General features: G+C 41.5%; 4 protein-coding genes across 4 annotated transcripts; all 4 read left to right on the top strand.

Moving 5' to 3' along the window:
* Nucleotides 1-224: 224 nt before the first annotated feature.
* LOC120424086 (zinc finger protein 501-like) lies at nucleotides 225-1,943 on the top strand. Its single transcript, XM_039588101.2, has 4 exons — nucleotides 225-375; nucleotides 443-1,286; nucleotides 1,346-1,402; nucleotides 1,460-1,943. The coding sequence occupies exons 1-4, from the start codon at nucleotides 268-270 to the stop codon at nucleotides 1,762-1,764; spliced, it is 1,314 nt and encodes a 437-aa protein (XP_039444035.1). The 5' UTR covers nucleotides 225-267; the 3' UTR covers nucleotides 1,765-1,943.
* A 2,874-nt stretch (nucleotides 1,944-4,817) lies between these two features.
* LOC120424085 (SET domain-containing protein SmydA-8-like) lies at nucleotides 4,818-7,606 on the top strand. Its single transcript, XM_039588099.2, has 3 exons — nucleotides 4,818-5,670; nucleotides 5,724-5,950; nucleotides 6,008-7,606. Exons 1-3 carry the CDS (start codon nucleotides 4,997-4,999, stop codon nucleotides 6,592-6,594), a joined length of 1,488 nt encoding a protein of 495 aa, XP_039444033.1. The 5' UTR covers nucleotides 4,818-4,996; the 3' UTR covers nucleotides 6,595-7,606.
* A 4,622-nt stretch (nucleotides 7,607-12,228) lies between these two features.
* LOC120424104 (SET domain-containing protein SmydA-8-like) lies at nucleotides 12,229-14,609 on the top strand. The gene is made up of 3 exons (XM_039588115.2): nucleotides 12,229-13,114; nucleotides 13,519-13,745; nucleotides 13,813-14,609. Exons 1-3 carry the CDS (start codon nucleotides 12,441-12,443, stop codon nucleotides 14,406-14,408), a joined length of 1,497 nt encoding a protein of 498 aa, XP_039444049.1. The 5' UTR covers nucleotides 12,229-12,440; the 3' UTR covers nucleotides 14,409-14,609.
* A 3,101-nt stretch (nucleotides 14,610-17,710) lies between these two features.
* LOC120424087 (SET domain-containing protein SmydA-8-like) lies at nucleotides 17,711-21,301 on the top strand. The gene is made up of 4 exons (XM_039588102.2): nucleotides 17,711-18,389; nucleotides 18,663-19,845; nucleotides 19,904-20,130; nucleotides 20,185-21,301. The coding sequence occupies exons 2-4, from the start codon at nucleotides 19,172-19,174 to the stop codon at nucleotides 20,751-20,753; spliced, it is 1,470 nt and encodes a 489-aa protein (XP_039444036.1). The 5' UTR covers nucleotides 17,711-18,389; nucleotides 18,663-19,171; the 3' UTR covers nucleotides 20,754-21,301.
* The last annotated feature ends 4,367 nt before the right edge of the window (nucleotides 21,302-25,668 follow it).

The following is a 25,668-nucleotide window of genomic DNA, read 5'->3' on the forward strand; positions in this document are numbered from 1 at the left end:
GTGAACTTGAAATCCTTTTTACTTTGAGTGTACTGTAAAGTTTTTTAAAGTTTTTGAATCAAATACATCTTTTGCTCATGAAAAATTACACATCAACCAAAACGCTGCACCATTCAACGACCCCTCGGCGGATTTCAAATGAAATTTCTTCACTTGTCGTGTGAACGGACCTTAAAAATTGTTGACAAACAAATCTTGTTTGGAATTTGATATGCGAGTTTTTGTATATCAATGGGTTTCACTGTAAAATACTGAAAGTTCGTAGCTATGAGCTCCTCCTGCGTGGCCTGCAGGACGCGTGGTTCCGGTATGGTGGCTATCTTTCAGCACCCAAACGGGCTGGACCAGATGTTCTCTTCCGTAACCGGTATTGAAGTATGGGCGTTTTTAAAGTTTTTATTTGTTCAAGATTTGAAGTTCTAAACTTGTATCTACTTTTCAGGTTGAACATGAGGATTGCCTGTGCATCCCATGTTACGACGATCTGAAGGCGGCCCATCTGTTTAAGCAAAAATGCATCCAGAATAACATTCTTCGGGTGAGCCGTCCTGGAAGATCAACCGCAGCTGAAGAGAAGCGCGCTTCTCCGGACAAGGACAGCACACCCAGTACCAACACGAAGAATGAAACGGTGCCGATTGCCGAGATTTCTACATCCTCCGTCGTCCGGGAAGCGGACATTCTCGAAGAGCATTTGTATCTCTCTGAGGGAGATGAGGAGGAAACTCAGGATGAAGGTGGTAGGGTTGAGACGGAAGTGATGAAGATTTTTTTGGCAGAGGAAGTTCCATCAATTCATCTTGAGAATCCTGCAGCTTCTAAGTCCGAACAAGCACCTGTTCCAAGCAGTAGCGTCCAGCTGGGAATAAAGATCGTAGAGGCCGTCAAACTTGAGCCAATTCGTTGCGACGAGTGTGGCAAATCGTTCAGCAAAACTTCGCTGTTCCAAAAGCACGTCAAGTCGTGCCATCAAGCCGAGTCGACTGACGAAGCATCGGACCAACAGCAGCAGCAAGACGAACCGGAACACGGATCGCTGGCCACCCTGCCGACGGTACACAATCTGATGTGCGAGTTTTGCTTCCAGGAGTTTCCGCAGCTGGCGGAAAAGTTCGAGCACGAAGCGGGCCACGTGAGCGAACAAAAGCCCTACAAGTGTCCGCAGTGTCGGAGCGCGTTCAAGGATAAGGTTGGCCTGCGCAGTCACATCCGGATTCACTCGTCGGTGAAGCGGTTCAAGTGCCAGTTCTGCGAGATGCGGTTTCATCAGCGGGGAAATTTGAAAGGTAGGTTTGTGTAATCCTTGGCATGCCATTTATGTATATATCGTGTAATACAATTTCAGCTCACGAAAGGATTCACGTCGGTGCCAAGCCGTATCTTTGTCCCCATTGCGGAAAAGGTAACAAGTTGAAACAACTTTGATCAATTTCATAAAATTTGCTTCTTATCCCTTCAGGATTTGCCGAAAATGGGAATCTCAAGAATCACATCCGCTTCCACACCGGAGAGAAACCGTATTCCTGCTCCCAGTGCACAAAGCGCTTCCGGACGCATTATTCGCGAACGATTCACATGCGCTCGCACAGCAACGATCGACCTTTTAAGTGCAGCCACGCAGGCTGCGACAAGAGCTTTTATTCGTCGGGGAAACTGATTGTCCACCGACGCGTTCACAGCGGAGAGAAACCGTACCACTGTGACACGTGTTCGGCAAAGTTTGCCGACAGCAGTGGCTTGAGGCGTCACTCGAAGACGCATTAGGTGATCTGAAACTGTAAGTGACTCGGTTAATACATTCCTTTGGCGAGAAAAACATAAAACTAGGGAACGTTTCTTCAACATGAGCATCATAAACGTGCAAAACCCAAACTCAGTGAGTGAAAATCACGACAGAGAAGCGTTTAGGCGCAACTAGAACACACGTACAACAACTGTCCAAAACATTACGTCAAAATCGAGGTCGAAAATTGGCTAAAACGAACAGCGAACGGTCGATTTCGCCAGATCCAAGAGCATGGCCGTACAAAGTAACTGCTTCCAGCATAATCTCCGAGACAAGAACGACTGCAGATCACAGTCTGGGACAGAAGCACATTTCGACCACGTGTTGATAGACGGTGAAATAGCCCTCCAGTTTTCGATTGACCTGTGCGTAGTTTCGAAACTTTTCGAGCTAGAGGTCATGACTGTTCAGCAAGGACCATCACGGATTTATACCATCGAGGTCAACAGCTTCACTGCCATATCGAAACCGTCGTGGTGTGCACCGAACTATCGGCGTTTGACAAGCTGAAACCATTCCATTGCGATCGCATAGCTACAGAAAGGAAAATGGGAATGGGAGGAGTGAGACTCTTCTTTGTTGGTTCCAGTCCTATCTGGTCGGTCGGGAAATAAGCGCCAAGATCGGATCGGGTATCGCACAAGGAAATTATCTGCAACCACTACCTCTCTGGGCCGCGTCTAATCGACGTATACTACATGAAGATCTGCCGAAAATCTACAACACCTACTGAACATCTTTGCGGAATGGTATGAAACAAATCGCATGGTTTTCAACCCAACCAAGTGTTTTGTCATCACCTACTCCAGGAAACGCAACGCAATCAAGTGGCACATGAACCCCACGGGAGAACCGTGACAAGGACCTCGGCGTGCTTCTTGACACGGAACTCACATACAAGCAGCACATCTCCTTCATGATTTCCAAAGCTTCGCGACAGCTCGGCTTCAACTTCCGTTCAGCAAAAAGTTTTACGTTGTACAGAGACTGTGCAACGAAGGTTCATCCGGTTTGCGCTCCGTTGGCCTTCCCTGGCGGAATCCTTTCCGCCTGTCGTGCTACGAAAGCCGCTGTAAGCTGATCGACCTTGCCACCTTAGCAGCGCGAAGAAATGTCAAGCATCATAGACGAGTTTAAAGATAGCTGCAAGGAGTTTGTATTGCAATGACCGTTGGGATAAAAATGACTCGCGATGGTACTGTTAGGACGGTCCGCCATCTCCAAGGTCGGTACGCAGCAGTCACTTGGGTTTATTTTAGGGCTGCAATCTGATAGATAAAAAAGTCTCAAGATATGATTGGTAACAGCGTCTTTAGATGAGATTAGAGATTTTGAGATGTAAGGGAGCCATCAAGGACCGATCCTGCTCCTGATTTTCATTAATGATCTCGCTAAACTGAACCTTACTGGCAAGGTACGTTTGTTCGCCGACGACACATCAATCTTCTAACAACGGAGTAGGGGAAAAATACGCTACTGTTGTAGAACAACTGCAACAGAGGATCAATCTTGAATTGCTTAACGACTACTTCTGCTCCAATCTCCTGTCAATGAACCTCACCAAAACGAAGTACATGTTGGTACACTCGCCCTGGATACCGATTCCCGCTCACGAACCTGTTATTGTTTGTAACCGAGTTGTTGAGGAAGTCTTCAGCTTCGAATTCCTTGGACTAACGCTGGACAGCACGATGAGTTGGGCAGCTCATGTGGATCTTCTGAAGCGCAACCTGTCATCTCTGTGCGGCGTGCTTAGGAAGACATCATCGTTCTTGCCGACATCTGCGTTGAAAAAGCTTTACTTTGCGTTGATTCACTCCAGATTGCATTACCTAATCGCCAACTGGGGACATGCCCGAGAATCGTGCCTTCAAAAACTGCAAGTTATCCAAAACAGATGCCTCAAAATCGTGTTCCGAAGACCCTTTCTCTATCCTACCCGCCTTTTGTACAACTATCCAAAAGATTCCATACTTCCTGTACGAGCAAAGCACGATTTCCAAATGTTATTGCACATTCGGAAAAAAACGTCAACTCTCCCGACGTTACACTTGTCCGGCGAAGAATGCATGAAGGTCGTGCGAGTAGACAAGCTGGACACTTCTATACAACGCCCTCCAACAATGCTGTAAAGACTCACCTATACATTTATCAACTTTTAAAAAAGCCTGCGCACCCACATCAAGTCGAAAGTGTTACTTTATCTACCGAGAAGCTCACACTGAAAGAATTGTATGCTGTTTATATAATCAAAAGATATCTGATCGTAAATTTTCCGTACTACAAAAACTGTGTATGGATAAAAAGGTGCTAAAGACATCTCATGAACTGTTTTGCATGGAAGATCGATCTCCATCCCAAAGTAGATCTTGCGTCAAACAGCTAGAAAACAAGTAAACAGGAGGCGATTCCTTGTCACCGCAAAAGCTTCCCGCGGTGAACACAATAAACATAAAATTAAAATGAATGTTTTTCATTCATGAAAGTGAAAGAAACAGTCCCTGTAGCATCAAGTCTTGCTATTCACAATACATCCTCAGCTAGCCTAAGCTTGCTGGGACCGGTAGTGTAGCGGTAGGCATGGTTGCCTCTCACCCAGTCGGCCTGGGTTCGATCTCAGAAGGTTCCGGTGGCATTTTTCGAGTCGAGATTTGTCTGATCACGCCTTCCGTCGGAAGGGGAAGTAAATGTTGGTCCCGGTCAAATTTAGAGGTTAGGTCGTTAGCTCAGTCTAGGTGTAGGAGTCGTCTCCCTGGGGACTCACAATCCAAAGGTCGTCAGTTCGAATCCCGGAATGGATGGAAGCTAAGGTGTAAAAAGAGGTTTGCAATTGCCTCAACAATCAAACCTTCGGACATCTAGTCTCGAGTAGGAATCTCGCAGCCGAGAACGCCAAGGCAATGCTGTAGAGCGAACAATTTAATCCTCAGCTAGCTTCGCAAATGAGTAGGTAATTTCAGCGTTAGAACCAGATCTCGTTTTCCTACTTCAACAGCACTTGCACCTTCGTGCACGTAGCGTGTGTATGTTGTACAAGGGGGCCAAAAACAACGCTCCGTGCCAATGTTATTAATAGTCCGACCAATCTGCGTGAACGCTTTGTCTCTATAATCCTGTTCGAGCGCGCACTTGATGGGCGAGCGAAAAATTCTGCTCAGAAAAGTGGTGGCACTTGATCGAGCCAGGTTGTGCAGGCCGTGATATAATACGATGAGTGCGGAACTGTACAAGGTGCTGGAATGTCCGGAGATGGGCCGGTACGGAGTGGCGTCCCGTGACCTGCGAGCTGGAGAAATTGCCTACGAGGATACGCCGTTTGCGATCGGACCGAGCGTTGGGAGTGCGCCGTTGTGCTTGGAGTGTGCCTGCCCGGTAGATGGCTGTGCCGGCGGAGCTCGATGTCCCCGGTGTGGATGGCCACTGTGCGAAGAGTGTGGAGCTGAGAGTGAAGCAAGTGTGTACCACAAGGCAGAGTGCGAGTTGTTTGCGAAGCACGGAGTCAAGTTTCAAAATGTGGAAGATTCTTCCGAAGCGTGTGTACAGTTGGATTGCATAACTCCGTTGAGGGTGTTGCTCGCGAAGGAAGCCAACCCAGACCGGTGGAATGCGGAAATCGTCATGATGGAAGATCATCGGGCAGAGCGAGACGGAAATGCCTTCTGGAAGGCGGATCAGAGCAACGTGGTAGCATTTCTGCGGGATAGTTGTGGACTGAAGGATCGCTGCTCCGAGGAACTCATCCAGAAGGCGATTGGAATTTTGGACGTGAACGCATTCGAGGCGCACACTTGTTCTCTGCGTGGTCTCTACCCCAAAATGGGTATCATGGCGCATTCGTGCGTTACCAACGTGGCTCACACGGTGCATCCGAGTAAAGGTTACAGGTGGGTCACCCCCGTCAAGAATACAACCAAATTGATTGATATTCAAATTCCAGGCTCATTGCGAGGGCAGCGGTCGATATTGAGGAGGGTGCAATGTTGTGCACAACCTACACGCATTTGTTGGCCGGCACCAGAACCAGGCAGGCGGAACTCCAAAGAACAAAGTATTTCACCTGCCAGTGCAAGCGATGCCTGGATCCGACAGAGCTTGGGACGCACTTTAGCTCGATGAAGTGCCAAAAGTGTGACAACGGACTGGTCGAATCGACTAAGCCAACAGGTATCCAACATCCACACTCAAGTTTGTCAAAAATCTGCTAACACTAAACTGTTTCAGACGAGGAAGCCGAATGGAAATGTACCCACTGCGAACACAAACTCAAAGGAGCCTTAATAGCCAAAGCCATTCAAGTTATGCAGGCGGAAATCGACGAACTAGCCTACATGGAGTACGGCTCAGAACGCCTGGAAAGCTTCGAACGGGTGTTCAAGAAGTACCGTAGTTTGCTCCACCCCCTCCACTTCATCAACACCTCAATTCGACACAGCCTGATCGAGCTGTACGGAAGAATCCCAGGCTACATGATGCAGGAGCTGCCCGACATCCTGCTCGAAAGAAAGATCGAGCTGTGCAAAGACATCCTTCGTGTGATCGACGTGTTCGAACCGGGAAAATCACGATCGCGTGCGATGTTGCTGTACGAACTGCACGCGCCAATCGTGGTGCTGGCGCAGTCCGAGTTTAGCCAGGGCAGTTTGGGGGGCGAACCGCTGAAAAAACGGCTGCAAGAAGCCGTCCGGCTATTGGAGGAATGTACGGAGATGCTAGAGTGGGAAGATCCTACAACGCCAGAGGGGACGTTGGCGGATGTGGCGAAACAGTCGCTGGTTCAGTTGAAACGAACGGTTCAAGTGCTGCCTTGAGCTGACAGACTGTGCGAACCTATGCTGATTAGGGTGCCCAGAATATGGGACTTTTTTTCAAAACCTCGCTCCACAAGCTGAATATTGTTAGGACTCTGGGCCAAATATGAGCAAAATCGGTCATCATTTACCCATTGATACTCGAAGGTGAAGTTTGTATGGGAAAAATCGAAAAAATGTATGGAAAACCCAAGTTTCTTACGGTTTGGTCTGCACGGTGCGCTACTTCCACCCAAATATTCCCAAAAGTGAGATTCTTATTGAAAATTTAATGCTCTGCAACTTTGTAGAATATACCAAAACTGTAAAACTCGATCCTGAAAAGTTATTAACGATTTAAAAAAGTCATTTTAGTATGAAAAACATTTTTTTCGCAAACTTTAGGCTCGGGTATCAATGGGTTAATCCAAAGGGCAATTCACTTCTGATATTGCACCAATATGAAGCCAATATTGGAGTCGATACGGTATGCAGCCAAGGAATACTGCGCGAGTATTATGCGTGTATGATATTCACGCTGATATTTGGGTAGATATGACCTCAAATACGACGAATATGGGGTCTATATCGTCAATACGGTATGCAGACAATGAGAATATTATGAACGTATGATACGCGTATGCAGTATACTCGAAGTGATTAGCCCCTAGGGTTAATCTCATGCAATTTCGCTCAAAATTTACACAGATGCTTAAAATAACCCAAAAAACCGTTTTCCGCTTGTGGAGCAGGGGGTCATTTTTTCTGGGCACCATAATGCTGATGTACGGAAATTTCTTGAACTATCTCAGCAGCTGGAGTGAAAATATTTCTTGAGTTCTCTTGTATTGATTTGCGTTGACAGCTTTAAGGTTCGAAAAGTGATCGATGCGTACGAGCTTTTTACTCATGTATATTTTATAGAAAGAATTAAAATAAGGATTGTATTTTACTGTGAAATTATGCTTTTGTTGAAAATAAAAAAGTGGTTGAAAAAATTATGAATAAAAAAAATCCTTCCCGATGAAAAATGGACTATGAATATTTGGTAATCCTTCCTAAAGTTTTTTTTTCATAAAATTATTTTTATTAGGTTCTTTTCGGTACCGGGACCTGGTTAGGACCGAGTCGGCTTTTGTAATTACATTGTTCTTAATGCTAAGAGTAATTACAGAGGATCTTGTGTGTAAATGTTAGTGGGAGGGGAGCCGATTGCCCGCGCCCTACTCGGGGTTAGTAGGGAAGGGATTGATGTTAAAAGACAAGTCGTGGGAAGGAAAGGGGGATTGTGTAGGGGACTTGGTTGGCTCTGCTGGCCTTTGCTTTTGGCCTCAGCCGCAACTCGGTGTCCAGCTGCTGGGGCGTTCTTGCTTTGCTTCCGGTGCAAACCAGAAACGACGGCTTTGTGTGAAGGCGAGTTATACTAACTGAACGAAAACTAACTGAAGGAAAACTAACTGGTAGAAAACTAAATAGATATTTTGGAATCTGTGAGGAACTGATCGATCGGAGAGAGAACATCAAGGTCTAGTTGAGATAACGCGTCTCCCATCGGGATTTCTGGTGGTCTTCCTTGGGCCCTTTCTAAAGTTATGAGTACCTACCTACTTTACCGTCTAATGCCCATGGTTGCACGTGAGCACCAACTCAATCCAAACCTTTTTTTTCCACCTAAGCTCCCATCCACCCCATTCGAACCGACGACCTTTAGATTGTGACTCCAACTGCCTACCGGCGACTCTACCGAGACAGGAGACGACCTGGACTGAGCTAACGACCTAATCTCTAGTTTAGACCTGGGCCAACATTTACCTCCCCGTCCGACGGAAGGCGTGATCAGACAAATCTCGTCTCGAAAATCCCACCGGTCTGGGATCGAACCCAGTCCAACTGGGGTGAGAGGCAACCACGCTTACCACTACATCACTGGTCCTTCTAAACTGTATCACTTTTTGTTGATTTTTTTTGTTGATTCTAACAGTACTAAAAGTTTTGAATTATGAGCAACTTCGAGAAATATGGAAATCATTAAATTCCTGTAGTTAAAAAAACTACACCAGCATACCTTCACAACATGGACTAAACAAATATTACAGTTTTCTTCGGCCTAATTACAGTATGTAAAACAAAGTTTGTATCCCCCTTCTAGCACTATACAAATATTGCGATGAAAAAATTTTACAGTTTGACAAAACCCCGAACTACATTTTGTTCAGAAATTTAAATATATACTATTAAAATGTAAAAAACTGCCAAAAAAGTTTGTACACCTTTCGAAATATTCACATAAATAAAGTTATTTGTTGATAAATCACCATCACTCGGCTGCCTTACCCCATATAGTCTACCGTGACTAATAAAGAAAAAACGTTACTTAATCCACCTTTAGGTAATTGGTGCCTTCCTCGCATTCATAAAGTGAATGCACTAAACAGCCTAAAAAAAAGTGTATAAATAACACTTATTTTTATCAAAATATCTGAGATCCGGCCTAAAAAAAATTTATTAAAACACTAAAGTACTTATAACTTTTGATACACACAAAAAAATATTACTGTAATGTCAAAAGTAACTTACTTTTGAATTGAAAAGTTGCCAAAATTTGCTGAAGGGAAAGTTTTTTTCTTGTTTAAAAAATGAAAACTTTTACTGTTACAGTTTTTGAAAATCTCCTTACTAACTGATTTAAAAGTCTTAACTTTTAATACGACTGTATAATTTCTTTCATTTTGACGTTCTCGTGCAACCGTGTACGCCTAAGTTCCAAATGTAAACAATCATTTTGGTGGGTCCGGTGGTGCCTGGTGAGTCCAGAACGCGAATCAAAGCCGACCGCGGCAGCAGCCAGGACTCGGGTGCGGACACCTTCGTAAGCCAAACAGCAGCAGCGAAACGCCGGCGAAGGAGGGTGGTGCTTTGGTGGTGCTTGTGCGGGACGAGGTCGAGGGTTCGAAAAGGCCATGTCTGCAGCTTCCTGCAGGACATGCAGCTGTTTCACGACCGGAATGGGTTAGAAGGAAGCTTGGGTGTTTTGTGATTGATTTTGTTTGTTTTTGTAGGATGGGAGGTAGGAATGAGGATTCGAACCGGTTGTATTCGGTGATAGTGACCCGGGGATGGTGGTTGAAGGTCGATTCCCGCGAGGACTGGGACGAGATCATCGAGGAGATGGCGCTGCCGACGAGTTGCGTGAACAAGGAGATTGCGTTGAATAACATCCGATTTTTGGACAAGTACGAGAAAGAATCCGACGAAGAGGAGGACGGCAAGTAGCGGCATAATCGGAGGTGGTCAGCGCGGATGTTGCACTCGATGTCGGCGGTTCACAACACCGGTGAGTATTGAGAATGTGTGCAGTGGCTAGCCAACTTCCCTTACTTTCCATCTCTTTTAGCAACTTCCCGCCCACAAACGCTCACATCGCGACGGCGCAGCTTCAGCTGGGGACAGCGAGCATGAAAAATCTGTGTCATTGTGGAAGGAGGATGAAGTGCTCGAAATCAAATTCCGTTCCGAGGGCCTCATCAACCCCATTTTCCGGATGCGCTTCCAGGTTCTGGAACTCCCTGTTCAGGCACTTCACTTCTCAGCCGGGAAACGTCGACCAGCCTTTCCGAATCAAAAGCCAACTTCTCCAAACCTGTCCTGATGAAGGCCGGCAATGGACCATCCTGTTCGCTACTTTGCTGTCGCGCGTCGAAACGTCCATCCGGAACCGTCCAGCTTGGGGTCTTCGGAAGTTACCGTTAACGTACCGTAATAATCGGTACAGCTTGGACTCGGATGTTAGCCAGAAGCGTTAAATACAATAACAACATGTTTTTTTTAACTTACTGTTTAAAACTTTTAAAAATAAATATAAAATAAAGCACATTTTTTTCTGAAATTAACACTGTATTATTAAATGTTGTTTATTCTTGCCATAAAAGGTTTCTTTTCCAATTAAAAGTAAAACACTTTTACCGATACAACGATTTTGTTCCATAAATGCATGGTAGTATCAAAAACTTTTCAACTTTTAAATTAAAAAGTTTGAACTTTCTACGAATATTCACCAACGCGAACTTTTAATCCAACGAACGATCTTTTTAAATTTAGAGTATTTTTTCTTTGTATGTAGGGTTGTCAGATCTTCAATCTTTTAAGCTTGTTGGTCTTTTGATTACCTATCCAACGATGGGTCGCATGATAGATCCGGACAACTTTTTCATCAAAATATTTGAGATCCGGCCTCAAAAAAGTGTATAAATAACACTTAAGTGCTCATAACTTTTGATGGGGTTGTCAGATCTTCAATCTTTTAAACGCGTTGGAAAGGTCTTTCAAATACATTTCAATATATAGCATGACGGGTTTTCTTACAAAAACCACCCTTTTTACAATCTTCCGACGTTTAGCTAAACTCGTTTTCTTAGCATAACTTTTGAAGTACTTTTCTAAACTTCATAATATTAACTAGGGTCTTGTGGGACCCCAAGACGGATCAAATGAAACCAAAACGGTCCAAATCGGTTTAGCCAGTCCGGAGATAATCGTGTGCATATTTTTCGGTACACGGACACACATCCAGACACACGCACAGACATTTGTTCAGAATTTGATTTTGATTCGATAGGTATAAATGAAGGTGGGTCTACGAGGTCGAATAAAGAAGTTCATTTTTCGAGTGATTTTATAGCCTTTCCTAATTGAGGTGAGGAAGGCAAAAAGGGATTTAATATAAGGTTTATTCATAATTTACTTAGTATAAAAGAGCCTCCCCACTTTACCCCAATTTGTAACTAAAATGAGTAACAACTGTAACCACATTTGATAACATACCCAGCACTCCCTACACCAGTTACCTTCGAAATACCATCGAATTTTCACGAATGTCCTACAACTTTGATTTAAGACAAACGGATATTGCAATTTTATACTTTTTGTAAATATACGATCTGATCCTGACAATATTCTGAGTATGAGTTGTACCAACAGTACAATTCGAACTAAAGAATCCAAACAGGTTTACACTTCATATTTCAATTTAGTATTTCTGAGTAAAATTTCAAAATCTGATTTTTTCGTCTGTTTGTCTCTGCAAAGCTTGTAAACAATTGCACGAGAAGCATTCACCTGATTCCAATTTCGTAACTCTTTTAACAATGTTTTAAAGGCCGGTAGAATACTTTGACTGTATACGCGAATCTTCTACGGATTTCGCGATTCAGAGAGTCTTACGCTGGGAATCCTAGGGAGTTCACATCTCAAACATTATTTGAATAACATAATTTTAATGATTTACTATTGATGGTGTCACTCGTGTTATTTGTTGAGAAGTTTCTCCATGATTTTCATTGTGGCCATTGTGGCATCGTGGTTACTCAAAAAGTATACATAACTCATTAATAAAACAAGAAAAAACATATTCATGTTCTTGTTGGTTATATCCCTCTGGTAACGTGAACTAGAGAAGCTAATGCGCAAACTGTCCAACTATAAGTGAGATGATCTCGTAATTTATTGCAGTAGTTCAACGAATGTCAGTAGCTCGGTCATCACTGAATGATGGTGGAATCTGGTTTGGGTGTAGAATATTCAATTTTACAGAATAAGTATGTAAAACAATGTCAACTAATCAAAGAATTTTCTAGCAGTTTCCGGCCAGCATTTCAAGACTTTCCCAACCCAGACCACCGTTAAACTGATCCTTAATCATGCCTTCGGTGGGTTAAAAATACCGCACGATGCGCGCCCATGTTATAAATAGGAACGAATCGGCGCGACCCGCTCAAGTTGCCTTGTTTAATTCAAGTCGAGCACTTATCGAGAGAAGATCACCACCAACCGCCGGTGTAGACAGTGGTTGACCACTACTGGTGAGGATCATGAGCGGAGAAGCGTTCAAAGTGCTGGAGTGCCCCGAGTTGGGTCGGTATGCGGTTACCACGAAGAAGCTGAAGGCTGGCGAGGAACTGTTCGACGAGAAACCGTTCGCGATCGGTCCCAATTCGGACAGTCCGCCGGTTTGTTTGGAGTGTTGTGTTCCGGTAGATGGCAGTGCCTTTGGACCAAAGTGTCCCCAGTGTGGGTGGCCGTTGTGTGAGGAATGTGTCAGGAGTGTCGTGTATCATAAGGCAGAATGTGATCTTTTTGTGAAGAACAAGGTTAAGTTCCAAAACGTGGACGATTCGACCGCCGGTTGTATCCAGTTGGATTGCATAACTCCGTTGAGGGTACTTCTTGCGAAGGAAGCTGATCCGGAACGGTGGAATGCTGAAATCAGTAGAATGCAAGATCACCGGGAAGAACGTAGAGGAAGTACCTTCTGGAATGCCGATCAGAAGAATGTGGTTGAATTCTTACGAAGTGAGTGTGGTTTGAAAGATCGCTTCTCGGAAGAACTGATCCAGCAGGTGATTGGAATCTTGGAGGTGAACGCGTTTGAGGCGCGAACCAGCAGCGGATACACGATCCGGGGATTGTACCCAAAACTGGCGATCATGACGCATTCGTGCGTTCCTAACGTGGTTCACTCGATTCATCCGAGCAAAGATTACAGGTGCGTATTGGAAGATGTTGGCAAGTCGTTAATGTTAATAGTCGAGTAGAAGTAGAGGATCCATAGCTGTCCAGATTAAATCCCTACTTTATGGTATACATCCAAAGTCAAGAATGGCACCACTAACTCTGCTCCGGCTTAATGGACCAACTTTTGCGTAAATATACACATCAACACGTCCTAATGGATGAAAAGTGGCAGCAGACGGTTTGCATGCGGTCTAAGAATAGATCCTGTACCAAATATTTGGCAAGATTCGGTAGCACGCTGCGTTTTGTTAATGTGCCATGCTTTCGTTTTCAATGTCTGTCGGGGTCGTTGCGTCCGAGGAATTTGGAACGGTTTATCGACCTGAGTTTAGGAACTGACAATTACAACAACTTCCCACTCTCCATCTATTCCAGATTAACGGCACGTACGGCGATTGACGTCGAGGAGGGTTCCAAGCTGTGCACAACCTACACGTACACGCTGTCCGGAACGATGGTACGACAGGCAGCGTTGAAAAGCACCAAGTACTTCACCTGCCAGTGCAAGCGATGCTTGGATCCTACCGAACTGGGAACGCACTTTAGCTCGTTAAAGTGCCAAAAGTGCGACAACGGAGTGATCGTGTCGAGCAAACCAACAGGTAATCCGCTTCAGAGATTTCAAGTTGTAAACTTGTCTTTAAAAGGCTTTATTCTTCTAAATTTCAGACGAAGAAGCTGAATGGCACTGCACCCACTGCGAGTACAAGCTCAAAGGAGCGGCGATGGCCAAAGCCATTCAAGTTATGCAGGCGGAAATTGACGAGCTAGCTTACATGGAGTACGGCCCCGAACGTCTGGAAAGCTTCGAACGGGTGTTCAAAAAGTACCGCAGCGTGCTCCACCCCCTCCACTTCATCAATACCTCCATCCGAAACAGCCTGATCGAGCTGTACGGAAGAATCCCGGGCTACATGATGCCAGAGCTGCCCGACATTCTGCTCGAGAGAAAGATCGAGCTGTGCAAAGACATCCTCCGAGTGATCGACGTGTTCGAGCCGGGCAAGTCGCGATCACGTGCGATGCTGCTTTACGAGCTACACGCGCCAATCGTGGTGCTGGCACAGTCTGAGTATGCTCACGGCTCACTGGACGGAGAACCGCTGAAGAAGCGGCTGCTGGAAGCGATCGCACTGTTGGAGGAGAGTTCGGAGATTTTGAAGTGGGAAGATCCTACGACGCCGGAGGGTATTTTGGCGAACGTTGCTAAACAGTCAATGGTTCAGCTTAGGCAGAGCATGGAAATTGCGAATTTGGGAAAATAGTAGCTAACAATGGAGCATTTCCATTCGAGCAGTTTTTGCTTTTTTCTACAATGTATTCCTTATGGGAGAAATGTCATTTCTACCACTCGAATCGGGTGCTCCATTGTTGATTATGCTAGTTTGCACAATGCTATATGTGATCATTATTGTATTAGTTAGATTAATGTATATAAAATAAAGTTATATGAAAAGTTATCCATTTTAAGCGAAGCCGTCTCTATGTTTATATGTCTTCTACAATGCAATTCCGAGACGGCCGATTTTGAGCATTTCGGCAAAAAAAAATATGAATGTTGGAATTATAACAGAGCACTTAAACATTTCAATAAAAAAAAGTAATCGCAGTAATCATCCTAGCAAAACTAGCAAAAGGGCCGTAGTGGATTACGGCCGTTTGCATTGTTTTGCTAGCATTTGTTTTCAAACAAGTTTTGACGCACAAATATTCCATGCGAGATTTTTTTTTAGCGGTGCGGTACATTGAACATTCGATAAAATTGACGGAATAATTAAATTATCTCTCCACGCATGATATAATATTTTGGTTTTTTTTAAGTTTTTATAATCTGTTTTAATTTTTTTATTTGAATTTTTTTTATTGTTCTTAAATTTTTCATTCCTTGATTGCAATCTCTTTTTTTTCGGTACCTATTTTAATCTTTATCGTATTTTTATCGTTTTTTCGTGCATGATTCGAATCTTCCGTGCCGGGAAAATAATCCGCAAATTCTTTTTACGGTTTGAATCTAGAGTATCTGTGTCAGGCAGGAATGGAATAATCGCGAAAAAATAAATTTCGCTTGCGAACTTTCTTCACCCGCGAAAGAGAGAGGAGGTAAATCACGCAAAAGAAAATCGCTCCCGAAATTCTCCAAAAAAATCAATCTGCTGATGATTTTTTGTGAATTTCCTTGTCAGCACCACTCAAACATATTTATTTCACTTTGTTTACACACATTGCCCATCTACAAAATGTGACAGGTCATTTTTCGACGTGTGACGTTACACTTGCTAGTGTAGTAGTTAAAAAGATATTCCGCCGAATAACGCCGAAAAACTCGATGTTTTCAACACTCGTCGTATTTATTCAACTTAGCAGGGCCTTGTTTGTATTTCTTCTTTTTTTGAACTTCTCCAGTAGGTTGCGATGATTTCGTTCATATTAAACTAAATTTAATTTAACACTCTACAACTTTGTTGAGGAGCGCAATTCGATACGAGTTGATTCCGAGAATATTGTCGCCGTCGTGCTAACTTGTCGTACGTGCATTTCGGGTCAAATTGAGTTAAGAACGCCATTTTGTGCAGCTCACAATGCCTCACCTTTTGATCTTCACAGATCCCCAAATTCGATTTCAATCCTGAGATATTAAATAAAAATCAAAAAAGCTCCGCGGATTTTTGTCACTTTTCATACGAAAGAAGTTTCAATCTTGTCGTGCTATCTTGTCACTCCCTGAAAATTGATGTAAGTGCGACAATTGGCCAAAGGGATTGCAGGTCAGGATGCGTTTGACGCACGTACAAGTAAGACTACCGTAAACATTTGTAATTATAACTCGGGACTCCAGCAACCAATTTCAACCAAACTTCGGGGCAACGCACTGAATGGTCAACCAAACAAAACGTGTTATTCATTGTTTACATTGCGTGCTCTCGTTTTTGTTTATTCAAGGTCAAACATTAAAACGCGTTTTTCTCGGAACGCCGAAATGGCGGGTGCGACATGATAGCACGACAGCGTCGATATGTAAAATTTGAAGATTTTTTAAATTAAACTTGCACCATCCAAAAACCACCATCGTTATTCTGATTTCGTGTCTTTATTCTAGTACGCATATCGGAAGGAAAGGAGTCAGGAAACAGCTTTACGGACAGCATAACAAAGGAGAGGGAGCGTTTTCTTGGGGCTTTTCTTTACCATCTCTGGCTTGCTCTCGCCGCCGCTGCTGCCCATTTGATTTTTTTCTTGACCGGTTCCTTCCGATGTGCGTATTAGGGTGGCACGACATGATTGATTTTACAGAACAGGCATTTTCCGGTCCCATTTGGGCTCCCAAGCAAACCCCCAAAATTTGGGAGCGATTGGATTTGACCCGGCTTTCCGCAAAGTGATTCAAATTTGTATGGAAATTTGTATCGGAAAACCCTCTTTTTTACATTTTGATTTTTATAATTTTCATTTTTCACTCAATTTAAAAACTAACACCGTAGAAGTATAGTCCTGAATGTCCTCTAAAACTTTCCTGAAGAAAGTATGGTCCTATCTTGCTTCTGGAAAAAGATACAGAGTTTTTAATAGAGGCATGTCAAAATAAGTGCTGAAAATTATATTTTTTGCCAACACTGTCAGTACTTCGGTAGATATTTCGAAATCTTATTTTTTAACGTAATAAGGAAGCAACTCAGCAAAATGGTGATTAAAAACAGTTTCCGATCTTGCACATTTAATTTTACATAAAAAATGAGGGTCAAAAATTTTAAATACAAGATTTTTTTTTACAAAAATCACTATTTAAAAAAAATCATAACTCGTCGGAAAAAATTGCAAACTCCAAACTTCTGAATGGCTTAAAAAATGAACAACTTGGCCGAAGACATCAAATCAATAAAACAAATTGTTGAAAAGTTACAGATTTTTTTTAATATTTACGTACCATTTTTGTATGAACAGCTGCCAAAATTGTATTGGTGAACCAATAACACAAAATGGCTTCTTTGGTGATAGGGAAGGCCTCCACAAAGTTTGAGCCAGATAAAAAAAATAATAAAAATGGTAGATTTTGTAGAGATTGCTCCAATGTCCTAAACATTTTTTCATAAGAAATTGCATTATTCAACTTCCTTTCATTTTATACAGAAAAAATAAATTTGATCGGAGAGTTGTCAAACTAGCATCTTAACTTTGTTACCGTGTTTTCAATCATGTGCAATCGATTCCCTAAGAAATTTTATGTGAAAAACTGACTTTCTACGAATTTTTGTTCAGCCTCCTTTTGCGTGACAAGTCTAATTTGCGATTTGTACTCTTTTTCGCCCACGTTACAGTGATCAAAAAGGTCTTAAATAGAAGCTAGAAATGGGGTGACACCCTGTAGATGTGCCACCCTGTCTTCCAACAATGTCAAAATTTCTCGGAATAAGTAGCTTAACCGAGGGGGATGACACTCCGCGATTTCATTCAAATCGTGCCAAATCGCACCAATTCCTTCATCTTTGCTCATCGTACCTTCATCGCGGTCGTTTTTGGCTCATCGTGCCAAATCGCGCTCATCGTGCTCGAATGAAAATTTTCATTTATGCAGACAGAGTTGCCAGAAATTATTCGTTCTAGCAGTTTCCCATGAAATTGGGCGCACTGCTTCAATGTTTACTTTTGTTGATTCGAGCAGAATGATGTAAATAAACTAAATTTATTGTTTTTTCAGAACGGATTGCGGTAGAATCATGAAACGGGATTGTTAAGGCCGGAACTTTTTCGTCTGCGATGACCTGGAGCCAGCATGCTTCGGTTTTTATTAATTGTTTTCTTTCGTTTGGGCAGGACGTTCAGCAGAGGAGCGATGGTGGGGACGGAGATGATACATCGAGGCGGAACCGGTAGGAAGTTGCCGGCGATTGCGACGAGCAGCTAGTCCATCGTAGACAGTTTGCTGTGGCTGCGAGGTCTGTTCAATTTGGGCAATACCGCCTTCTTCTTCCGTGCAGAGTGAAAATTGCCACCCTGTCTTCAAACAATGTCAAAATTTCTTCAAATAAGTAGCTTAACAATTTTTCCTAAGACACCAACGCTTTAAAAGGTCACCAGTAGAAGTTAGGGCTTGGTCGACACCCTGTAGGTGTGTCACCCTGCATGTCAATAATTTTAAATAAAAGCCGCATTCATATACAACAACTTTTCCTAAAACACCATTTTGCTAGGTTGCTTCCTTATAACGTTAAAAAATAAGATTTCGAAATATCTACCGAAGTACTGACAGTGTTACTGCCCACCATTGAAAAAACGGCTAATATCCACTTTTGGCAAAAACGAGATATTAGCACTAGGTGGTAGAGGATGTTCCAACGCATCTTCTGGAACTTGAATTTCACTGAAATAGTGTTTAGACTTGGCTGCCGATGCGAAAAACCAAACGGCTAATATGCCACTCTTATGGGAAATTGCCTTGACGGAGATTTTGTGACAAACACTAAAACGCGTTTTTCTCGGAATACTTGATTTGGCATAATAGCCGAATTTTCAATTATGGGCAGGTTAGCAAGAAATATAATTTTAAGCACTTATTTTGACATGCCTCGTTTAAAACTCTGTATCTTTTTCCAGAAGCAAGATAGGACCATACTTTCTTCAGGAAAGTTTTAGAGGACATTCAGGACTATACTTCTACGGTGTTAGTTTTTAAATTGAGTGAAAAATGAAAATTATAAAAATCAAAATGTAAAAAAGAGGGTTTTCCCATACAAATTTCCATACAAATTTGAATCACTTTGCGGAAAGCCGGGTCAAATCCAATCGCTCCCAAATTTTGGGGGCCCAAATGGGACCGCAAAATGCCTGTTCTGATTGAATTAGTCCATTTTGATTTTTTCCCATACAACTTCAAGCCACCCTAGTGCGTATACTGCCTTTAGGACGCACAAAACACCGCATCGTAACGAAGTTATAAATAGGCACGAAACTTCACGACTGGCTGGTGTCTTCTTCAGTAAAAATCGTGCACTTGAGCAGTGAAGATCGCGTGGTTGACCATATATGTGAAAAAATGAGTAAAGATCAATTCACCGTGCTGGAGAGCCCCGAGCTGGGCCGGTACGGAGTCGCCAGGCGTAACTTGAGGGCCGGAGAGATCATCTTCGAGGAGCAAGTGTTCGCGATCGGTCCCAAAGCGAGCACGTCGCCGCTCTGCCTGGAGTGCGCTAGCCCGGTAGATGGCGGGGCCGACGGACCAAAGTGTCCCCAGTGTGGGTGGCCGTTGTGTGAGGAATGTGTCAGGAGTGTCGTGTATCATAAGGCAGAATGTGATCTTTTTGTGAAGAACAAGGTCAAGTTTCAGAATCAGCAGAATACTGACGGTTGTTGTGCCCAGTTGGATTGCATAACTCCGTTGAGGGTGTTGCTCGCGAAGGAAGCTGATCCGGAACGATGGAACGGGGAAATCTGTATGATGGAAGATCATCGGGCGGAGCGTGCTGGGAGCGTGTATTGGAATGCGGATCAGAATAATGTTGTCAGATACTTGCGCCTTGCTTGCGGTTTGAAGGATCGCTGCTCGGAAGAGTTGATCCAGCAGGTGATTGGGATCTTGGAGGTGAACGCGTTTGAGGCACGAACCCATCGAGGATACGCAGTGCGGGGTTTGTACCCAAAGTTGGCGATCATGGCGCATTCGTGCGTGCGGAATGTGGTGCATTCGATTCATCCGAGCAAGGATTACAGGTTGGTTTGACGAAGGGTACCATTTTATGGATTTGTATTTTCATGATCACGCTTGTAGGCTCATAGCGAGAACGGCGATCGACGTTGAGGAAGGTGGAAAGCTGTACACCAGCTATACTTTTGCGCAGGACCCTACTCACTACAGGCAGACAACGCTGAAGGACTCCAAGTACTTTTCCTGCCAGTGCGAGCGCTGTCTGGATCCTACAGAGCTTGGGACCTACTTCAGCTCTCTGAAGTGCCGGAAGTGTAACAAGGGATCGATGGTGTCGAGCAAACCAACAGGTAGTTATTATGCGAGATTTGACTCGTTGAACTTGATACGACCTACCATTTCAGACGAGGAAGCCGAATGGCACTGCACGAGCTGCGACCGCGTACTCGAAGCAGACGCGATGGCCATCGTAACTAAGGTGATGCAGGACGATGTTGGCAAGATTGTCTACATGGAGTCCGGAACGGAGCGGCTGGAGAGTTACGAGCAGGCATTCGCAAAGTATAGCGCCGTGCTAGAACCGCTGCACTACCTTTTGACCTCGATTCGGCAATCTCTGATCGAGTTGTACGGACGAGTTCCGGAATACCGACTGCAGGAGCTGTCCGATGCCAAGCTGGAACGGAAAATTGCACTGTGCAAAGACATCATGCGCGTGCTGGACGTGTTTGAGCCGGGAAAGACACGATCGCGTGCGATAGTGCTGTACGAACTGCACGCACCAATCGTGGTGCTGAGCCAGTCTCTGCTTGATCAGGGTAAAATTGACATCGAAACGATGAAGGTTCGGTTCGAAGAGGTGGTCGTGATGTTGGAAGAATGTGCCGAGATCTTGGAGTGGGAAGATCCGGCGACGCCGGAGGGTACGCTGGCGAATCTGGTTAAGGAGTCGATCGTCAAGTTGACTCTCTAATTTTAAGCGCTTTTTTTTATAATCAGCAAACACCAAATAAAGCGAATTCTGCAATTCGTTGTTTTGTTTGGTAATGATGCTAAATCACTTTGTAGGGGTTTCAGCGTAGCAGAAGACTGCATTTTGTATACTAATGTAGTTTAGATCAGACTTGCTAACCATCATTTCGGACGAATCGGGACTATACTTTACACACGATCTTTCGGTATTATTGCGTCGTGACTTGCCTACTGTATCCAACCAACCGTGCCGAATACGCCACTAAATGCGGAGACCCGTGAAAGCACCTCTGGCCTTGATCCGCGTCGACATTTGAGCTTGGTGCCACCATCTGGCGCAATTTGACCTAACAAAAAATAGGTGAGGAAGGCAAAACTATTTTGGGTAGAGAATCCCAAAGATTTGAAGCCGATCCGAGCACTTTAAAGTTTGGCCCTGCCGGTGTTTGTTGTTGTAGGAAATTGTTGTATTGGAACACCGTAAACACAATATTTTTATTCAACAATACACTTTAGTCGCCTAGCAGAATTTTGTAAGATGTTCAATAATTTGTCAACATGTTTTTTTTACAAATAAAAATAAGATTAAAATCCAACTCAGGTTCTTTAATTTGTCATCCTGAAATTTATTTCAATAGTACAGTAATCCCACATATTCGGAACACCCACAAATTGTGAACACTTTTGTGGTAATTTGCAGGCCCGTGATACTGACGTAGCTTGCTGAAGCCGCCACCAAATGTTTGGTGGCGCTGTTTCGGGAATAACATTTCAGAGGGTCACAAATCAAAATATAATAAGTCTTATTTATTTTTTTGGAAAATAATCCTGTACACTGAAAGAAAGGCACATAGTAATGTCACATGTTTTACACATGAATCTGCCCCATTCGACTTCGCATGTGAATGTCATGTGTAAATCACATAGAAAATTTTCATTGCGGAACCGTTAAATTCAAGTGAAATTCTAACCGAAATAAAATGAAACAACACGTGAGATTCACATGTAATCACACATGATTATCACGTGGAATTCTTTTGAAAATGAAATGGATAGCACGTCAAAATGGTTTTTTTTTGTATGTTAAAGTATTTAATCGAATTTTTTTTTTCAAAATTAGTGCTTTATTTATCACATTGCACAGTGGGCGGAAACCCACCTCTAATCCCATTAAATTGAAGCCGCTGTTTTTTTCTTCTGAAAAATAGTTTTTCTTATGTAAAAAAATCTCAGGAATCGATTGGCGCATAGCAAACCCACCGGAAATGACGGGAAAGGGTCCATTTTGCCCCATTTGTCCTAAAAATTGGAATTTTCTTGATTTTCACTCTACAAGTTAACCATATTAACATTTATAGGATATCTATATACTTATTTTGATGTAAAATTAGCAGGAGAATCGAATGGTGACATTGTCGAACCATTTGGAGTGACCCATTTTGCCCTATGGGCCCTTTTTGACGAATTTAGGTAATTTTACTCCTTTTTATAGGAATTTCGTAAACTTATTTCTACTATGCGTGCAAAATCGACACAAGAATCAAATAATGCTTATTTAGGATCATTCATAATAACCCGTTTTACCCCATGGGCCATTTTTTCCAATTTTTCCTAATTAAATTTATTTATAAGTGTTTTGTGTATAATTTTAATAAACTAATCACTGTTATTTGTATAAAATGGCCATGAGAACTGAAACACACTATTTTGGAATTATTTGAAACTTCCTATTTTACCCCATGCCCCATTTTTAAAATATCTCATATAATTTTAATTGTTTTTCGAAGCAATTTGCCAAATATGGTGATAGATTAATTACTTTGTAATGCGTAATATGACCAAGGGAATTAAATATTTATATTTTGGAATTGTTTGAAATAGCCCATTTTACCCTATTAGCCCTCTCATCATGCTTAGGCAGTTTAGTTTCCTTTAGAAGCTATTTTTGTACAATACTTATTGAATAATGACAATTATCTGTGTTTTATGGACAGAAGAATTGAACATAGGAATTTTGAGATTACTTTGAACTGTAAATGATCAGTGCATCCTACTCGTTCCCAATGTAAACATCACATCAACAGCCTGACCAGAATAAACAGTTTGTTACTGATTGATCTTGCTGAAAAATTAATAAGGCCTTTGCAATTTTTTTTTTTTGAAGTTTATGTCCCTCAACATTTGAATGAAAAAAGTGTTTTAAATGCATGTTATACCTGCCCTGTTGTTTGCAATCATTAGTTTTCAAAATATCTATGTATTGACGATTTATTGATAGATTTATTAATTTTAGTGGATCAACTTAACCGATCTTTTCATCATGCTCTAAAAATAAATATTTTGTATCGATCACAGCAATTCAATAGACTGAATGGCACATCTGGCGAAGTACATTGCGGATTCGGTTGCCAATTTCTAAGATTAAGGATCTAGTAAATTTTCGCCTTATCTTTCTGGAGCTTGTTTCTCGTTGATTATATTCAGTATATCATTTAATATTTAGTTTGATAAAGGGAAAGAAGCTCTTTCAGTTAAAAATCAATTTAGTCCATCCATATTATTCATGTTATTTATATTAATGTTAATATTTGTTTATTATTTCAATTTATCAAAAATCTTTTGCTCTTTGTTAATAATTCATCATGGCTTCTATTTATTCATAAAAAAATACAATTATTATGGATCAGCGATACAAGTTTCCACACTCACAGATATTTTTAGTGTGATGCTCCCTGCTAGAAAAAAAGTATTTCATACCGCCTGCAGGGAAAATCTATAATAGGGCGTCCATTTCCCGGGAACTGATTTTTTTGAGAAACGGGAAAAATACTGTAAGAATCCTGTGAATTCTCGGGATCCCGGTATATTTTTAAAATAAAAATAAAAAATATTTATCATTACATTCGTTAAGTATTTAAATCTGTACAAACTGTAATTTGAACAGGGACAGCAGCTATTTTAGATATTAGAATTTTTATATAGTAAAAGCATCAAATTCTTTTTGGAAATCAATTGTAATTTTTGTTTAGTATTTTTTTTTAATTTATAATCAACCACAATTCTTGATCAAATGAGACTCATATTAAAGTTGTTTTGTATAATATTTTTTTTCTTATTCAGTATTAATATGTAAGCTTGAAAATAAAACACAAATTAATGTCTTTTATAATGATAACGATAATGTCAATATTAAACATAAAATAAGTTTAGAAACTAAAATATTTTTAAAATTTCCTTTCATCTCCATACAAGTCATGACCACAACCTGAATCAAATCAGGACTAAAGTCTGATTAGGGACAATAGATTTTACAGCATATAATTTGGAAATCGGAGAACTTATTTTGTTGTTCAGTTTATGTTTTATCCGAAAGAAATAATGAAATACTTACTTTTTAATGTATATAAAATTACAAAGAAAATATTTTAAAAGAAAGGTACTTCAGATCAGACCACTAAAATTTTAAGAATTTTCTTCCATAAGCCAAATTAACATGCCCAATAAAAAATTATTTAAAAAAAAAGTTTGTGAGAGATTTGCTTTGTCATGTTTGACCGCTCCTCACTTTCACAAATTAGAAAAGTCCACCAGCAAAAATTATTCCATATCTGCTAAAATTTTCAGCCTAAATGTCCTTATTTAACGGTGCACATCAACCATAGCTTTTGCACCCAGATTTTTGTTACAGACATTTTGGTATCTTCAAAACTACGGGTACTATCAAAATATTTTTTTATTTATCCCCTAAGGTACTGTCCACAAAGTAATTTACAACAAAGTTTGATTATTTTTACAATCCCGTTATTGCAGGATTGGGTCCGTAAGTTTGAGAATTTTGGAATAAGAAGACAACAACTTCCTTCGTTGCTGTGCACCCTTAATTAATTTTAAATATACACTAAAACCCCGATGGTTTGACACCAACTGTTGTCAAACGAACGGGGTCACGTTTTAGTTTGACACCCCTTTTACATGGAGTTCACACACACTACCAAACGTTTGTTTTGATAGTATGCGTGAGCGCCGTGTAAAAAGTGACAGTTCGTCACTTTTTAGTTTGACTTTGACCAACCAACGGGGTACAAACTAAAAAAGTGTCAAACGAAAAAGTGACCAACCACCGGGGGTTGAGTGTATTATTATTTGTTTGAGCAATATTTGTTTCTCAAGCAGTCAAATTAATATACCGCATTATAAAAGGCATTTTTTTCTTGTGCTTCAAAAAAATTATAATTCATAAATATTTCCATCTAAGGCAACAGAAATAATCAAATGCAAAATAATAAGAAACAATTACTGACAAGTTTTTGGAAATCAGCATTTGATTAATTCTAATGCTTGTTTTCCTGCATTTTTATTTAAATGCAGATTAGCAGATAATATGTTTTTTAACATTTTATTTATTCACTTAATATTAAACGACATTATTATCAAATATAATTTAAAAAAATCCGGTTTGTTGTTTCATGTTAACAAACAACAATAACTTTTAAATTTTTATGAGGCTGATACTTTGCCAATGATTCTCGTTCATCTCAGAGAGCCATTTTGCATCATAAATTTGTCCATATAAATCTTCATAGAGGTTCGAAGTAATCTTTACAAAAAATGTATCTTGATACTTCAGCAAAGTTGCAGGTAGAGATGAGAAGACTTTAGGAAACAATAGTTTTGTTATGACTTAATAATAGTAATAATAGTATGGAAATGAACTTATGAATAAAGATTTAAGTATAATAATGATAGATACCTGAAAAATAATACAACACAATCATGTATTTTTACATCAGGTTTTCAAGTGGATTTTTATCAACAAGAAGAATGAATGGAAATGATAATCAGAAAAGAAACCAAAAACAATTGTTTTAAAAAACTAACGAAGTTGACTTTATAGCTGTCGGCCACCATTCCTAGTA

The sequence above is a fragment of the Culex pipiens genome, chromosome 2, assembly GCF_016801865.2.
Source record: "Culex pipiens pallens isolate TS chromosome 2, TS_CPP_V2, whole genome shotgun sequence".
NCBI classification, from domain to species: Eukaryota; Metazoa; Arthropoda; class Insecta; order Diptera; family Culicidae; genus Culex; species Culex pipiens.

Excerpts from the sequence above, each read along its gene's own strand:
- LOC120424104 (XM_039588115.2), top strand. The coding sequence starts at position 12,441 with ATGAGCGGAGAAGCGTTCAAAGTGCTGGAGTGCCCCGAGTTGGGTCGG. Across the intron at positions 13,115-13,518 it reads CATCCGAGCAAAGATTACAG|ATTAACGGCACGTACGGCGA; the intron begins GTGCGTATTGGA and ends CATCTATTCCAG. Across the intron at positions 13,746-13,812 it reads CGTGTCGAGCAAACCAACAG|ACGAAGAAGCTGAATGGCAC; the intron begins GTAATCCGCTTC and ends TCTAAATTTCAG.
- LOC120424087 (XM_039588102.2), top strand. The coding sequence starts at position 19,172 with ATGAGTAAAGATCAATTCACCGTGCTGGAGAGCCCCGAGCTGGGCCGG. Across the intron at positions 19,846-19,903 it reads CATCCGAGCAAGGATTACAG|GCTCATAGCGAGAACGGCGA; the intron begins GTTGGTTTGACG and ends TCACGCTTGTAG. Across the intron at positions 20,131-20,184 it reads GGTGTCGAGCAAACCAACAG|ACGAGGAAGCCGAATGGCAC; the intron begins GTAGTTATTATG and ends CTACCATTTCAG.
- LOC120424086 (XM_039588101.2), top strand. The coding sequence starts at position 268 with ATGAGCTCCTCCTGCGTGGCCTGCAGGACGCGTGGTTCCGGTATGGTG. Across the intron at positions 1,287-1,345 it reads TCAGCGGGGAAATTTGAAAG|CTCACGAAAGGATTCACGTC; the intron begins GTAGGTTTGTGT and ends ATACAATTTCAG. Across the intron at positions 1,403-1,459 it reads TTGTCCCCATTGCGGAAAAG|GATTTGCCGAAAATGGGAAT; the intron begins GTAACAAGTTGA and ends TTATCCCTTCAG.
- LOC120424085 (XM_039588099.2), top strand. The coding sequence starts at position 4,997 with ATGAGTGCGGAACTGTACAAGGTGCTGGAATGTCCGGAGATGGGCCGG. Across the intron at positions 5,671-5,723 it reads CATCCGAGTAAAGGTTACAG|GCTCATTGCGAGGGCAGCGG; the intron begins GTGGGTCACCCC and ends TTCAAATTCCAG. Across the intron at positions 5,951-6,007 it reads CGAATCGACTAAGCCAACAG|ACGAGGAAGCCGAATGGAAA; the intron begins GTATCCAACATC and ends AAACTGTTTCAG.